The 14842-nt window shown below is 40.7% G+C and overlaps 1 protein-coding gene across 1 annotated transcript in view; it reads right to left on the reverse strand.

The window, feature by feature from the left end:
• Window positions 1-6151: 6151 nt before the first annotated feature.
• Window positions 6152-14842, reverse strand: part of BAZ1A (bromodomain adjacent to zinc finger domain 1A) — a 65518-nt gene continuing 56827 nt past the window's right edge. Inside the window, exons 22-27 of the mRNA XM_042790809.1 lie at window positions 13192-13439; window positions 12848-13074; window positions 11188-11672; window positions 9953-10098; window positions 7741-7828; window positions 6152-7203 (exon numbers count right to left, since the gene is read on the reverse strand). Coding sequence (XP_042646743.1) covers window positions 7013-7203; window positions 7741-7828; window positions 9953-10098; window positions 11188-11672; window positions 12848-13074; window positions 13192-13439 — 1385 coding nt within the window. The 3' untranslated portion in view covers window positions 6152-7012. The remainder of the gene's footprint in view (window positions 7204-7740; window positions 7829-9952; window positions 10099-11187; window positions 11673-12847; window positions 13075-13191; window positions 13440-14842) is intronic.

The raw sequence follows: 14842 nt of genomic DNA on the forward strand, positions 1-14842 counted from the left end.
AAACATTATCAGAACTTTTATGTGATTGTAGGTCTGATTTAAGGAGACATGATTTTGCAATACAAAAAATAATCACCAGAAAAGGATCACATCCTCTCCAGGAAATGGAGGGAACCATCACAAAAGTGCCAAAACAGGGGAGATTAGTTTATATGGGCTGTTCAGATTGGAAGTTGCAAAGGCCAGACAAAAAGGAGAAGAGACGCTTTTGGTTCTGAAGTTTTAATACTATTAAAATTGGTCCAGACAGACCTAGGACGCAGTTTGCAGCACTGTATCTGAATGGAAGGAAATTCTGTTTGATGAAGGTCGAACCCAAGGACTGGTTCTAAGAAACCTCTTAGAAACAAAGGTGGACAACTGTGGAAACAAAAGATGCACAAACTAAACCTACTCAAGCATTGCAAAGCCCCCTCACGGAGTATGTTGCTGAAAAAGTTGATCTTGCCTTTTAAAAAGGCCAAGTTTTTCTTTTCCAGATAGCAATCTAAAAATAAAACATTAGCTAAGCCTAACATGCTAAATACATGAGTTGAGCTCACTTTCTGGTGTGTGAGGATGGGCTTTAGGATGACTGGGGCACAGGAATATTTATAACCGTGGTTGGATCGCGGGACCTGTTGGTCAGTGCGAAAGTGTCCTCTGGTGACAGCAGCGCTCTCGAGTGGTGCCAGGACCGCAGAGCCCGGCATGTGACTGGTGGTGGGATCTGCACAGGAATGCTCGCCTAAGGCGGCGACGGAGCCCTGATCCCACAGGCAAATCCCCACGCTGCCCGGCATCAAATGCAGAAACTGCCATCCAAAACCCGAACGCTTCAGCATCCTGGCTCACCTTTCTGTCACTTCGAACGCGTGATTCACAGCAGCCAAGTCACAGCACAGCCTGTCTCTTCCAAGTCCTTTCCTCTCCAAACGAATTTAATCTGTAAGGCGCTCGGAGAAGAAAAATGGGAAATCACATAGGTTATTACGTACTTTCTTATAGGACTGTTCATCTAAGAAATAGCTATATAACCCTTAATAAATTGGTAAGCTAAGAATAGCAAATTGACAACACTCTAGTCGGACTGTGTATTACCGTAGCAGAGCAGGAATACCCTCTACGAGACAACTTTGTTAGAGGGGAAATTATGGCACAAGCGTGCCATTTCCAGTTCCTTGACATGGCCCTGTCAAACCAGACTGTACGCAGTGCCAGAACAACTCTGCGCTGCGACACGATGATAACGACGTGTCACAGTGCACAGTGTGCCACACGATAACGCAGTGGCACTCCGTTAGTCAAATAAAGACCCTTTCTGTCGTTCTTTGAAACAAATCTAAGAAAGGAAAGGCAAACGGCTGTAGAGAAGAATAAGTGAAAGCTGATCTTCTGTGGGCAGCAGCCGGTGTTTTGGAGAGCATGCTGTCACGTAACATCCTTGTAGGAAACTTGGCCCAATCAAACATTTCTAGCGTCAAAAGCGAGTGACCTGAGCAGCCGGACATATGCGGTGAGCAGTGGGGAGGGCGCAGGCAGGGCACCTGCTGCCTCCTCGCCCATCTGGCAGGGGCCGAGGGGAGCTCGTGGGGGGCCGAGCACCCCCCGCCCGGCCACCCCCCTGCCCTGCCCTGCCCTGCCCTGCCCGCAGCCTCGCGCGAGGAAACCACTTGGCCGAGGTGCCTGTCTTTGTAGGCCCAGAAAACTACTATTTTTTTCCTTCTTCTTGCATACCTAAAAAATCTGAAAGATGTAGTTTCACCTAAAAAAAAAAAGTAATTTAAATTTAGTTGTAGCAATTTTCCAGAAGAGCAGCACTACAAACCCAGGAAACTGTTATATTACGGTAGAGGAATAAACCCAAAGTTGGCCTCAGTGCACTTTTTGGAAAACATACGCATGCTGTGGCCTTCTGCCACTGAAAACATTTCAGGTATAGTTCACATTGATGTTTAGCATTTTAATGCATGCCAAATGCTAAAAAGCATTGGTTTGGAGAAGTGTCTGTCTGCCAGAATGCAGCTGCAGGTACATCGATAAGGGTGGAGTGTTTCATCACCAGGAGATCAGATTTGTTTGATTACTTAAAAAATAAAACCAAGTTCAAATGCAGGCCCAGCTGCATGTTGTCACTGAAGCTCAGGCTGGTGGGTGCTGCCGGGGCGGGTGGAGGCAGGAGGAAGCTGGGCTTCGCTCCCAGCCCCACTCCTGGGCTGAGCAAATCAGTTTTACCAGCACTTTCCCAGGTACTGGAGACAAACTTTTTAAAGACATGGATGTACAACATTCACGAATGATAACTGTTATTTTAATAGTCAGTAGCTTACAGTGGTTAAAAATACAAAACTTTGCACAAACATACACGCATACGTCCACAAATACACAGACATGTTTTAGGTACGGTGCTACTTCAGCATCCCTACTAGGAAACAGATGGGAAGCAAGGTGATAGCTTTACTTACCCATCTTTATAATTATTTTGATTTGCAGCATGAGTCCTTTTACCTTTTGCATTGGACTTAATCCAAAACATGTTCAAACCTCAGTACCCCACAATGGGAAACTTTCTTATCAGTGGTAACTGGAGATTCTTCAAGAGGGATTGTAATACAGGCCTGAGACTGGACAGAGCAAGCATTTAAAGGCAAAGTTTTAGTAGAGCACTGTTTAAGGAAGCACCGGATTAAGTGAAGTAGGTTGCTGATGAAGGGTGGAAGGAAGATGACATCACTTGGTCCGATGGTAGTGGGCTGAGAAACCTTAGAATATCCCCTTAGAGCAAGATGGGTAGAGCACAAGGAGCACCTCTGCAGAACTAGACCAAGCCGTCACTGCTGTGAAGGTCAAGGCAGCAGTTTAGCAGTGTGGGGGAGTTGGAGCAGGCGAGCCAAATGCCGTAGAAAAACCCACCTGCAGTCATCTGGGCACTGGCAGGTTTTTTTGAGGGAGAAGTCTCTTGCAGGTCATCCTTGGTAACCTCAGCAAGTGTTAGCTGGAATTGTTGCAATCAGTTACAACAGTGATCCACACAGGCAACGTGACCAGTGTTAGGTATTATTTGTTGGAATATAAACAGATAAAATTTAGAAGATACAAGATTGTTGAAGGGTGGGGGTTAATTCAGGGGTTACATCAATGATTCATAAACCACATGTATAATCTCTTAAATCCTAAGGTACTAAATTACCAGTCCAGCAGGAACATGATGTTCAGCAGGACTCTGGTGTGGTCTGGTGTCCCCAGAGATCTGCTCCCTGCACACGTCCATAGCAGAATCTCCACTTTTGGACTCGGATAGTTTCAGAGATGGATGGTTGTGTGGCAGCTGGTGACTGCACCAAGTTGGGCTGTTCAGGGTCCAGCGATCGCTGACTCTCTCTGATTATACACGTAATTTTAAGCCAGTTTTCCTCCACTTCTTGCTGATTTCTAATGCCCATATTTGCTAAGATGATAAGGTCATCTTCCTTTACTGTTAATACTAACATTTACATGCTCTCTCCTATGATACTTAAAATTTCACCCTCCACACAAGAGCCATCCAATACTGGGTGCAGGGATGGTGGCCCCAGGCCAAACCCTTCACAAAGAAGAGTGCTGGCTCACATCCGTCACACAGGCTGCCAGACCAAAGCAATTCCAGTTTACCAACATCATTAAAGGCTTCCAGGAGTTAAACTTCCAACAAGTGAATCTGACACTGAATATGCCAGTCAAGGTAATCACCTACCTCCTAATACAGGCAAAGGAACCTGGCACAACAGCTTCCCTACATTCGTGCTGCTAGCTGACACCTAAGCACGAACAGCCAGTATCAGCTTGACTGCAACCACCACACGAGGCTACATCCAGCATTTGCACAGCCCTTCTCCTTCTGACCTTGTCCTGCTTGGGTGGGAAGGGCAGCTTCCAATAACGGCAGCCACTGTTGGGATTTGTCTTCTGCATCTTTGGCAGTCTGTGGTGGCCAGGAGGTGAGCAAGTTGCCTTTGAGGAAATACTGAGATTTATTGGAAGAGAGGGTCCTTTGGGTTGGAGACCAGTTCCTCCAAAGGAACTGGGCCAATGATTATGGAAGGGTTATGTACAAAAAGCATCAGAAGAAACTGCCTGGGGTGGTTAGTCAGTAATCCCTAGCCCTGTCATGAATGAAAGGGGCAGAATTTGCACAGCAGGAAAAACAGCTGGTAGAGCAGTCTCTGGCTGCCTGCCAGGGCTAAGGTATATTGGAGCTTCCAAGAAGGAAAAGACTTCTACTATGGGATTTTATCAAAACGCTGCTGGGAGGACAGATGCTGGACTATGAGCTCAAGGAAGCCTACTGCCTGTTTTCCTGGAGTCTGGTACAGCCTGAGTAGCCAGGGCCTCTGACTCTGAGATGAAACCACTGACCCTATCCATTTCTGCACCTTTGTGAAACTTTGGCTCGGAGCACCCTGCATATATTGCACATCCCTTACCGTGGTGGTAACAGCACATGGGATGGCTGATCATGCTGAGACACGGGTGGACAAAGAGCATGAATATCTCGGCCCCTAAGACAAGGGGGGAGATGTGAAGCAACTCTTCTTTTTCCAAAGGGGCATGCATGGGGGAAATAGTCATAAAAAGACATCTTGACATAACTCGGAAAAATCACAGCTGAAGTTTGAAAAAGCTGCAATGAAAGTACCAACTCAGGCAGTCTACTGCCAGGAATAGAGGGCTTGGTTCATGCCCTGTGAACACCACTAGAGCCAAGGACAGGCAAATCTGCATTGCATATGCAGCATACACGAATATTTTAAGCACAGCTGCTCAAAGTGGGCACTTTTCTCTATTTCACCCTCTGCATGTTTAAGTAAGGCCTTAGTCTTGCAAACTTAACGACAAATTGATAACTTAGCTCATAGCACAAGCACACAACCACCACCATCACAAGCAGAGATTTGCATTAAGCTGTTCCCACATGCTCTACGCAAACTCAAAATTATAGTTGTGTCACTGAGGGGAAGCTATTGAAGGGAATAACCTTGGAGAAAGAGCGATAGGAATGAACAGCTGGGAGTAGGTTGGGGACAGTAACAATTTAAATTGCATCTGCCACAGATGAACTTGTTCAGCTCACTGTGCTCCCTCCCTCCCCTGAAAAAGTATACACATTCAAGTCAATGGGGACTATTCATGTGAACAAGAACTTGCACAACTGTGCAACCTGCTAGTCAGGATGTTCACATCCTCTTGGGACTAGACAGATGCAGGGATATCAAGTACAACATATACCCTTCAAAGAAGTCTTCTGCTGCTCACATTCCTTATGGGATTCAGTGTTCCTTGTGGTGGGAACAAGAAATGTTTCTTTGATCTGGGCAGGAGAGAGATGTGAGCTCTGAACAATGAAAAGCTCACACAGAAATCCAGAAGTATTGACAGACATTTCTAAACAATATCCCCCCCCTGTTGTCATTCTTAAAGAGGAAACAAACAAAAAACCAAACCAAAAATCCAACACTTCAAACTGATCAATCTCCTACCTATCACCATCCGTTCCCAAGGCTCCAGGGAATGCCCATGCTTGCCACCTCTAAGGCAAAGTCAGCACTATATAGCAAGTAATTGTTCAGGTCTGCAGCACGTACAGGTCTTAATGCTACAATATAAGCTAGGACAAACACAGGCAGAAAAGCTGTTGCAGCAGCAAGCCTCATGTTTCTGTTTTCCGTACCCTTCTCAGTCCTACCCCCAGACTTCCATTTCACACTGTTTCTTCAGAGTACGGCAAACCTTCAGGTAGGCAAAACTGGTTTTAAAAAGGTTTTAAAGCTATTGACTCTGAGTTTTAAATTAATAAACACTGAAAGTGAAACTATCAAGGACAATAAGAGTAGTTTAAAGCAGCTTCTGGTCAGCTAAACAAAGTTATGGGGTTTTATACTGATAGAATAAAGATCCTAACTGAAGAACCATACAACTTCTACCCCTACTTCTTACGTTACTCCTTACATACTGATGGACATTTGCACCACTCAGAGACCAGGTATCACACTGGCTGTAGCTGCCAAAAGTGCTAGTTGGGGTACTCACATTGAAACCAAATTCTGCTGTGTTCTCTCCAGCAACTTGTCCTAGTAAGTCAATGCGGAAGATAGTATAGCAGTATAACTCAAAAGGAAATACCAGAGGCTCAAAATACTTTGAAAAATGTGTCATTTTATTTGTACACTTCCAAAGTTGTACGTAGAAACTTATAGTACAGTCCTGTAAATTTACTCATTGCTAGAAGAACTGCCAGGGACACAGGAAGGTATTTATTGATTGATCATCAAGTTAGAGGGGAATAAACAAAACAAAACAAAAAAAAAACCTGGAAAAAATTTAAAAAAGTTATGGAACTCTCTCCTTTTTTTTTTTTTTTTTTTTTTTGTTTTTTTTTGTTTTTAATCCCCAGGTACAAATTTTATAAATACAAAACAAATTCACAAATTACTTTGAATGCTAAATAAATATCTACTTAATAAACTCAGACTGAATACTTCCAGCCAGCACTGGTACAGTACTTAAAAGATATGCAGTTGTACTCATTCATGTGTAGTGTTGAGAAGATATGCTCAAACAAGTCTTAAACATACACACAGTTTCTTCAACTGTGTTACAGCAGAAGATTTTATCTGAGTTGATAAAGCCCTCAATACCACAGCTCCTACAAAATCTAGAGGGTTAAACAAGGTCATTTGGTGCAGGAAAAAACAATGTACTTCTGGAAGATATTTGGACACATGAATGTATTAAAAATGTACAAAACCTCTGTAAACCAGTACTGTATCCAGTACGTCTATCAAAATTATTAGACACTGAATAAAACTGTAGCAAAGGTAATCTTTCCTACGTTCTCCTGAGTGCTTAATATTACATTGAGAATATAGTGCAGGCCACACTTCAAGGTGGTTAAACAGTTGTTATTGCTTTATACAGGTATGACGACTGCGTGATTTAACATTTCATTTTAATGAACATAACAGATTCCCTCAAAAAATCCTTTGGAAGGCAGAGGTTAGATTCGTGACTTCTTTGCCACGGGAGTGGCATGGTCCACATTACCAGATGTGATCGGAAGTCCAAGCTTTTGAGCCTGAATGTGGAAGAAAGCTTGAAGTCTAGTTCCAGCTTTTGCTTCACTTGTATTACGAGGGTTGTATTCAAAGCAGTTCGAAAACATCAGCTCAATGTCTTCAATGAATTCCGCTAGCAAAAGAAAAGTAAATACACTAATTTAGCATGTCTCAAGTCAGAGAGCAGTATGACACCACTAAATCCATACAGATCCTACACAGACATGCAACACTAAAACGTCTTCACATATGTGTCAAGTTTCTATCATTATATTAGTGGTGCCGTGTAAACGTGCTTAAATTTATCTGATTATCAATAAAGGAAATACAAATCAAACAGTAACAACAGTACCTTTTCTGAGCATTTCATCAGTATCACTCACTGACATCAAAGGCTTCAGAAATTACCAGTAGTTTCTCAGCTGCTCATTTCTGATCTATCTGTACATCATGTACCTTGTTAGTAAGAGAACTATGCTCAACAAATGTTATTTTAAAAAATTAGTAAATTTTTTTTTTTTTTTAAAAAAGAAACCAAAACACCACCACAAAACCCCAGATCAAACAACTTCAGCTTTCTAACCCTTTGACACAGCTCTTTTTTAGGACAATAATTTATTTTAAATAGAGAGAACAGGGTTCATTACATCTTTCAATATATAATACTTACATGCTAACTTATATTCACATTTATTCACTTTTTCACGGATTATATTTAAGGCAATAGGTTTTTTGATGATATCATAGTAGTCTGGTACCTTTGGAAAAAAAAAAAAGATTCATAGACAAACAAAAGAAAACTTAAAATTCTACATATGTAAAAAAAAATTAAGCAAATCATGCATTAGCAGAAAGCATTTGGGGTTTGTTTTTAAACAAACAGAGAATTCCCAAGCAACCACGTCCATTTCCTGAACTGCATATTAATTTTCAGGTATTGCTTTTCTACTTTTTAGTATCATTAAAGTATCAGACTATACAAACGTTAGTCAGCAATTCAATTAATAAATCTAATCCTAAGTACTATGTGAACAAGTGTAAGAGAATTGCACGAGCAGATAAGCATTACGGTCTTCCAGCTATTCCCATCTGTCAAGTGCAAAAATTATTTCCAAGCTTTTAAAACTTTTAATTTTCCTATAAAGTATTACAATATTAAAAGCTCTTTAATCATGAATAATGACCATTTTTACTCCACTATTAGTCACTGTTTTGCAGTCTTTCAAGAGAAACAAAATCCTAAGATTCCATTTAATCGTGTTAAAGAGAAGGTAGTGAACCTTTCAGTAGCAAGCAGGACACAGTATGCACGTACCAGAGATAAACTGCCACTCAGAACAGTGTTAATGTGATAAAAACGAGGGGAGGAAAAGGATTGCCTAATCTTTAAGGGCACTAATCATTTGGATCACAGATTTTGAATCCCAGGTAAGCACCAAGCTTAGGGTGACTGTTTCACAAAGCAGGGCAGGGGGCTGAAGGAAAAAGATAGCCGATCCAAATTTGACTTTTTTGGACAAGAAAAGATACCTACATGAGCCATCATGTAGGTTTTAAAACCAACTTCTTGGTTATGGCCTGTAACTTTACTATATCAAGTGCAACCTGCAAACAAATCTAGAGAAGGAGAATTAGGTTAACACATTTTTAATTCCTTTCCCTTTAGGGGTGCTGTTTACTTAAGTACTAAAAAGAAAGGCAATTTTCTCTTTCTGGCTTGTTGTGCACTGATCGTTCACGGTATTCTTTACATTGTCTTAAAGGCAGCAAAAAATTTAAACCAAAATTTCTATCATAATGAAGAAAATTTGCATCACTTAGGTATGATTTTTTTCTTTCCTAAATATACAGAGACTATCCCTTAGTGACTGATTCAGGCAAACCAGAATGCACTGAATTATAGCAGTTTCTTTTCAGGATCAAAATTAAGTTGAATTCTCCAACCCTCCTTAGGAGGCTTCCTTGCCATATTCTTGCACTTTCCAGTGCAATTCCTGTACTCTAGTAGACAGACACTAGTCCCTGTTTCACTCAAGACTCCTCTCCTCCTCCTCTGTGCTAATCTCTTTCATTCACCTTTGTACATCATTTTTTTTGTCCAGATACATTAATCCTTCCAGCTATCTGTGACTCTAAATTCAAAGTTTCAAGTCTTCATTTAACAGGGCACTTAAACACCGAGCTCTAGGTCCTGCCTGTGCACAGAGTAGCTCCAGAGGGCTTGGAGAGGACAGGCACTTTGTTAGGGTAGGATAGTTCCCACAGAGCCTTACAGCTGACAAGCCTGCAGAGAAGTAGATGCGCTTTGGGAACTGTTATTGTAATACAAACCTCTAGAGCAGTGCTTACTTTGGGTACTTACTTCACCATGAAGCATTTTAAAATTGAAGCAAGGGAAATTAAATTAAGAACTAAGCTAAGAAATCCTCTTTTTACTGCATTGTAGTTGACATTGGAGTGAAGTTGTTCCTACTTTGTTACTTTATAGCACGTCTGTTCTCAAAATACCTTTGCAGGAATTGAAGATTAATTTAACTACCTACTTAATAACCATAAGCTTACCTTTAGCAGTCCTGTGTTCTATTTGTTGGTGGTTGCTATTGTGTTTGGTTGTTTTGTTTTGTTTTTTTTTTTTTTTTTAAATCAAAGCATTTCACAGTTTTAAATGCCTGATAGCAAATACATTTAAAATTTTCCCAGTAACGTCAATTGGAAAAGTTATTTCTGGCACCAAGTATTTGAGCTGAAGTGCGAGAGTTCTCATGAATCCCATTGCTTAGCTGTATCCCCCTGTTTGGGCAATGCTATAAAAAACGAAGTTTTGCTGGCAGCAAACAGGACTCTCAACCATTATTAATTCCCTCTACAGTTCTATCAGTTACCTGGATTTTGGAAACCAGTTTCATGAAAGGCCAGCTGTCATCATGTCGTACCAGTTCCACTACGAGTTGTTCAAAAGCTGAGAGTTCATGGACTCCCCCCTGACGTCCTGAACTTCTCCTGTTCAATGAGGTTTGAGGAGATGATTCTGGAAAAAAAACAAAACCCCACCAGATAAAAATAAAAACCTGACAAGTAAAATAAAGAAAAGTAGTAAGAAAAAAAGCGAAGCACCATTATTCATGGGTTCTAAAACTGTAGTTTCAGGGAACAACTCATGTAGTTTGGTTTCAGGTATTAACTATACTACAGCCTTATTATTAACCAGTAAATGTCTTGATGTACAAAATATTAAGTAACAGGACTTAGCTGAGTTCCTCCTTCATTCTCCTTCATTGCATTAATTTTGGAAAGGATTTCTTCCACTGATTTTTATTTTAAAACAATCTGTTAAACACTTAAAGAAAAGCCCTATTAGAGAAAAATAGAATAAGCTGCCTGCTCGTAACTTTTACTTCCACAAAACCTCTATTCAGAGTGGGTTTATCTGCTTTCAAGAGTAGTCAGCAGGGCGGATAGAGGATAAGCCCAGAAACTCCCAATAGTGAAAGACAAATGGTGCAGAATACAAGGCTGCCACACTGGAGTGCAAGCTCTTTTACATTCTTCAGTCTCACACTGGGTCCTTTTTGTTTTTAAAATGTTATTGTAGCATTCCAAGTATTTCCCTACCATCAAATACTTGGTATTAGCTTAACAAGTAAGGGAACTGTTAGCCCTACACCAGATAGACAACATTTTTCTTCTGGTAGCAGTTTCTTCTCGCACATGTATATTTCCAGTTTCACCACCTTGCCTACATGAGTGTTCTTCACCATTTAACTCCTTAATAAAACAAAACCATAAAAGCTATAAGTAAACATTTGCATGGGTTAAGGCAAAAATATTACTTTCACATTTTCTATCCACTTATTCGCAATTGCTCCATATTGTAAGCAAATATGAAATTTCAAATATGGATACAATAAATCTCCTTGGCAAATTAAGTATTTTTTCTTTAGATGACCGAAGGTTTTTTCCGAGGTTCACTTCCGTCACTGCAAAAGAAGGGAACTGTCTTGTTGGAAGTAGTAAAAATGCCTTCAACCACCACTTCTAGTCTCCTTGCTCCACCACAAAAATATTTTGGCAAGGAACAGAACATGGTTTTTGTTCTGGACAAACACATTTCTCTAACCTGTGGATTGTCGTTTCCTGCCTCTTCTCTTGGGTTCAGTAACAGGAAGAGAAATCTTTGAAGCAGAAACTGGATACTTCCTAAGCCGTTCGTTTGAGTCTGCAGTATCAACAATTCTAAATCCGAGAGAATTGGATGGGCTGTTTTCCAGTGTGTTATCAGCACTCTTTCTTCCTCTTCGTCTTCTTCGAGGACCAAGTAATTCCACAAATACATCTGCCTGTAATGAACTTTGGCTCTGACGAGTGGTCCGGCTATTAAGTCTTAAAGAAGGCCTTGTCACTGATGAAGGGGCTGATTTTACCTTTCTTAAACCCCTTCTGGTAACTTTAGATGAAGATTCAGTTTGCTTAGATGTGTTTTGCTGACTCCGAGAAGCGTATCTTGCCTGACGCTGGCTGTTCTGACTTGAGAACGGATTGTTGAGTTTGGCTGCTCTCATTTTTAATGGAAACTTGACCTGGGGTCTTCCTTGCTTTGCCAGGCTACAAAAAGTGAACAATTATGTTTAAAATTTATCCCAAAGTTCCATTCCCCTCTTTTCTCTCAGTTTTCTAATTCAGCATTTAAAAACCTCAACCATCCAAGGTCAGACTGGTAAGCAGCTGGCTTTCAAGATGATGCAGTCATCCAATTACCATTATCTTAAATACTGCTCTGAAATCCCTTAATCAAATATTACATGGAGTACATACTTTAAAGAAATGCTCAGAATTCCAATCACCCTTGCAGCTTGTGCAATATGAATACATTAACTGGAGCACCAGCTATCCATTCCTTTAAAACATTAGCTTATTTCTCACAGCAACTGTAACTACTAGGATTTTTGAACAGTATTATCAGCTACATAAATAAACTGCAGTTCTAAAACACTAAGTATAAAAGTTATGTTCTAGTCAGGGTTTGTAACTAATACTCAAGACTCTCCTTCCATTACAGGAGACAGTGAGGATCCCAGAGGTAAATTTACTTCTCAAGGAGATGCAAGTTCTCTCCAACTACTGAATCCCAACAAATAATCTTGCTTCAGTCAATTCAAAGGACAGTACCAAAAAGAAGAAAAATATTTTGAGATCAGGAAGGTTTCCTTCAACTTTTACACTCCTGGAATGTGTACCAAATCCAACACTTTACTGAAATTATCACAGTGGATTATTTAGTAGTTTGGGGTTTTCTTTGGTTAGTTGATTTTAGTGGGGGGTTTCAATGTCACGTAGCCTCCAATGAATGACCTTGTCTTTCCTAATGGCCCAATAATTACTGTGTGCATCTAGTCCCCCACAATTCAAAACTGGACAAAAACAACTCCAGATTTTTCTCTGGAAACTCTTTACTGTTTGAAAACATTTATATTCAACTCCATATTCAATTCTTTACATTCAAACAGTAGCTGTACAGAACTGCAACTCTGATGGCCATCTCTCACCCATACATCCAAGGCTGGAATTTTCATCCTGAAAAGTGAGTCTAAGTCCAGTAGACCTAACTTTTGTTAATAATAAACCCATCAGCAAGAGCCAAGTTCATAACAAGCTGCCATTTTTCAAAATAAATATATTTTTTCAGACTAGATTTTCAAGCTATGTGCTTATGTAAACCATTACTCCACCTAATAAGATGGTATTTCAGTAGGAAACCACTTTAACAGATACTTATTTACCTTATCTCTTCTTCCTCTTGAGATTCATCCTCCTCATCTTGGTCGTCTTCATAGTGCTCCTCCTCACTTTGTCCCATTTCATCATAGTTTGCCTCTTCTTCACCTTCTCCCAGTTGCTCAGCAGTCTCTTCATCACTTTCCACAGAAGGTCTCTGTCTGGAGGAGAGGCGCCTAGAGCGCTGTTTTGGTCGGCACTCTGGACAAAACCAGTCCCCTTCAGGAATGACCTAGAAACAGAAGAAAAAAAAAAAAAAAAAAAAAGCAAGCATTAATAATATGCAATGAAGTTATAAGAACTACTCAAGTTTTGTGTGAAAAGGAAGCACTTTTTTTTCCTCAGATACCTTCAGCTTGGGCCTGATACAGTAAGTATGATAGCCTCGATCACAAACATCACACAGCACCATGCTTTCTGCATCGCCCTTCTTTCGACACACTTTACAGCGAGCATTGAGGATGGACTTTGACCAGATGACACTTCGATCCAACGTAGACAGATGAAGGAAGACTTGGGATAAGCTGGTAGAAGAAAGAAGTGACTCTCTCCAGCGATCCAAAACTGTTTTATAGGACCGTCCACCATCACTGGCATCTTCCATGGAAGAGGATTGGAGGGAAAAAAAAAAAAAAAGGCAGGATGATCAAACTTCTTTTTCAAGTATCCACGTTATTCTAGACTATGAGGTAAGGCTCTGACTTTCAAACAGATAATGTAATAACCTCTGTCTTATCGCTACAGTACTTTTCCTCTTTAGTTTCCAAGGTGCTAAAGCCAAAAGATTTCACTCTTTAGTACCAATTCAACTTTTGCACTTACCAACTTTTGCACTTACACAGGACATGAGTAAAACATAAAAGTCTTACTCAGAGGTCAACCTGGAAGCCTAACAATTTGATTCAATTTATAAAGTGTAACTGAAGACTGCTTAAGATTAAAAAATAATAAAAATCACACTCCAAATTTACCTTCCCTTGTAGGTACATTTTGAAATTCCAAAATGTTTACATTTAAAGAAAGTACCTGGCATTAAACAGACACTTCACTGGCAAAAAAACAGCTTAAAGGGCTCTTCTCACCTGCACTTGCCCCAGTATAGTCAATCAGACAATCTTTCAGTCCTCTCCCCATGCATCAATGACTTTATTCCTGCCCTGCACTCCGCCTTTACAAGAACCTGCACATCTGTGTGGTTAACCAGATTGGGTGATTGGTCTGGTTGAAATGTAACTGTTTTCTTGAGATATTATAAGCAATGTAGCACATGTTAATCTGTGGTACACACCTAGTGGCAAACCAAGTAAGAGATGGGATACTAATTAAGTTAGAAATAAATGTAAGGAGGGCAAGGGTGAGAAATTATATTGTATTTCAAACAGGTTTGATTTTCAATCCAGGCCACCGAAGGGGCCACACAAGTACACACACAGAATAGCGAGGGGGGTGGTACCAAATGGGGAGCAGCTGGGACTTCCCGAAGCAAACGGGCTGTTTGTGGGGCTAGGGAAAAGGTATAAATTACGCCCCGCACTGCTGCTGCTGAGCAGAAAGGGAATTTCTTTATGAATGTTGAAAGCTACTACTGGCATTTTAGAGCAAGAAGGTTTGAGGAGAAGATGAGACAATATAGCAGTACCTTTGATTATAGAAATGACCACCAATTTCCCTTCTAGAAGGGATAGTCCAGTTATTACTGTGTGATCTCTAGCTGATTAATGATGCACTCCAGTATAAAATGCCATCTTGAAGCAGCACTACTCACAGTGGGCACAGGAACGGCCCATGATCCACCTGTCTCCCAAATGATTTCTCCTCAGGAATAGGAAGAGAAAATATCTAATAACAAATAAAATGAAAGAACAAAAAGAAAGAGACTAATTGCTCTCCTGGCAAGGTCTTTCTGCCTTCTCATCAGCTGGCTGCCGGGATTTGCCTAATCTTGCATACATTTGCATTAGCAGCAAGCAGCAGAAGAGGAGGGATGGGAGAAGGCAGAG

Source organism: Tyto alba, unplaced genomic scaffold, assembly GCF_018691265.1.
Source record: "Tyto alba isolate M040663 unplaced genomic scaffold, T.alba_DEE_v4.0 Super-Scaffold_18, whole genome shotgun sequence".
Classification (NCBI taxonomy): domain Eukaryota; kingdom Metazoa; phylum Chordata; class Aves; order Strigiformes; family Tytonidae; genus Tyto; species Tyto alba.